At 42.1% G+C, this 2,504-nt stretch overlaps 1 protein-coding gene across 1 annotated transcript in view; it reads right to left on the bottom strand.

Annotated features, from left to right (window-relative positions):
- septin9b (septin 9b) overlaps nucleotides 1-2,125 on the bottom strand; it is a 69,405-nt gene extending 67,280 nt beyond the window's left edge. Inside the window, exon 1 of the mRNA XM_020597028.1 lies at nucleotides 2,054-2,125. Within this exon, the coding sequence (XP_020452684.1) occupies nucleotides 2,054-2,075 (22 nt within the window). The 5' untranslated portion in view covers nucleotides 2,076-2,125. The remainder of the gene's footprint in view (nucleotides 1-2,053) is intronic.
- Between the last annotated feature and the right edge of the window lie 379 nt (nucleotides 2,126-2,504).

Below are 2,504 nucleotides of genomic sequence, written 5' to 3'. Positions count from 1 at the left end.
AGAGTAAGCAGGAAGGTGTTGTGGCTGCGCAAACAACAAGAGCACATGTACTTCCACCAAGGGACAACATTCGCTCATGCAAATGGGTCCCTTGAGAAAAATGAGAACAACACAAAATGTCTAATCAAATCTTTGATCCAGATCATAAATTTGGGTGTGATAGACAGTTATACTCTGCATCTTACTTGACCATTTCAGGGTTCTGATTCCATTATAGGCCAAGTTATGGCAGAAAAAAGATGCTAAATGGAGGTTTCAATGTTAATTTTAGATGGCTGTTATATCAGGAATCTGGATCAGATCCGGATGAAATCTGGTCTGGTGATAGACATCGCCACCCTACATATGCATGTCCAATTTCAAATGATTGACAACTTTTGACAGCAATATGAATTTTTTAAATTTTGCCTTATTTTAAAGGGGATTTGTTATCTTTGAGACCTTGACCTTTGACCTTTTTCAGCCAAAATCTAATCACTTCTATGGTTGGTCCCCACCAATCTCTGTATGTTGATGATCCATCCAGCCACTTGTCTGTAAGCCTACTAACCATTCAACAAACACACACACACACAGAACCAAAAACATGACCTCCTTGGTGGAGGCAACAAAGCGGCTGACAAAGCCATCTATGTGTCACAGCTTCATCTCCTATCACAGCTGAGTCTGAAGGGATGGAGCAGGCACAACACCCACAGTCATGACAACAGATTCAAACACAATCACCACAGCATGAGTTGAAAACCAGGAAGTAGCTCAGCCCATGCAGGACTTCCTCAATTGAGAAGAATGAGGGTAGAAGTGATGCCTGACAACAGTGTGTTTCAACAGCCACCTCACCTCTCTACTATACTGTCCTTGTTCCCAGGGGAGTCAGTCTTTGCTAAATTCCTCCAGCTCCCATTAAAATTCCCTCCATCTGCAAAATATGAATCATCCCCATGAAACATTTCACACTACTTATGGAAATGGTGCATGGCTGCACTAAAGAGAGCACAATGACACTGCAACACTGCCACCAAGTGGTAATAAAAATAGGTCTGTGTCCATATACATCATATGGCTTGCTGAGCCATTATTAACAGGCAACTTCAAAGCTAAATTGCAGAGTGTCACTCAGCCTGATGGCCAGTTTTAATCACTGTAAGATACTAGATTAGCCAAATCTTCTCAGTGCAGACTGAATACATATGGTATGAGCCTGCACAGAAGCTCCACAGTCTCCATAGCAATAAACAAAACCCACTAAGATCAGTAGAGTGTTACCAATTAACAGAAACAAGATGGATCTCTGTCAAGAGGCTACTGAGAAGGACAGAGTTAAAATGACATAGATGCATGACAGCACACAAACTGATGCATTCCAATGCATCAAAAGAGCTATCTGTCAAAAAACCAAATCATATTAGCTGACATTGCTCTGCTCTCACTCCCTTGTAACTTAAAATAAACCATCTGTGCCAGTCAGGACTGATCTGACAATGGAGTTTTAGGCTTAAAGTCTAATCATGTGATGATGGCATGAACATTTAACTCAGTCCATCTCCTGAAGGATCGCAGTTGTGTACAATATGTGGGTCAGCTATAAATCAGTATCAGACCCAAGGCAGCCAGTTACAGTACAACAGCCACTTTGCACTGGAAGATTATGTTTTCCCACTCCGGGAAGTCATCTTTGACAGCTCATCACACAAGGTTTGCTCACACTCGCTCTGCATATGTTAACTGTTCAGAAATGGCATGTACACTTCACAGTTTACTGAAGATATGGCTGTTCATTCAGTCAGAATAGGAGAAGAAATGTATGAAAAGCCTTTTGGACAACATCTATGAGCAATAAATCAGAAAGGTAAGTTGACAAGTAGACAACCAAAAAAAGACGGAGACCTCTAAACAGCTGTTCTCACAACTGACCAAGTGAAGCAAACACAACCAGGGAGGCTTCTAGTCGACTGCTGCCACTTCAGTCTCACACAGAAAAAAGAAACTCCTTCTTGAGGAAACTGTTCTCACTGTTAAAGTACTGGACAAGTTGGAAAAAGCCACAACTTACCGGCTATTCTGTCTCGCTCCATAATTCAGTGACTACCCTCCAATAGCCACATGTAACCTCTCCTTTTTCTCTCCTCTCCTTCCCTCCCTCCCTTTTTTCTTCAGACTTCCCCTTTCTCCTGACTTAGTCACTCTGTCCCTCTCTCTCAACCCTCCCTCTCTCCTCCCTTCGTTTCCTACCTCAGTCTCCCTGGCTCTTACTTCCAACTTTTAATGTTTTCAGTCTGTCAGGATAACAAATAAACGAAGCCGACGTCCGCAGCCATGTGCTAGTAATATGGAGTCCCTCTCGCTTGCTTTCCTTGCTGTCTCTCTCATAACTCTTTTGCTCCTAGACATACAGTATAGTCTTTTATCCCCAAGGCATACAACCCAGCACTTTCCATTTTCCAGTTTTCTCCCTTTTCTTGCTCCAATATATTAAATCATTGCCTTAATATTAAGGATAGTCT

This window comes from Monopterus albus, unplaced genomic scaffold, assembly GCF_001952655.1.
Source record: "Monopterus albus unplaced genomic scaffold, M_albus_1.0 scaffold32.1, whole genome shotgun sequence".
Lineage (NCBI taxonomy): Eukaryota > Metazoa > Chordata > Actinopteri > Synbranchiformes > Synbranchidae > Monopterus > Monopterus albus.
This window is presented reverse-complemented; position numbering and strand designations above follow the sequence as displayed.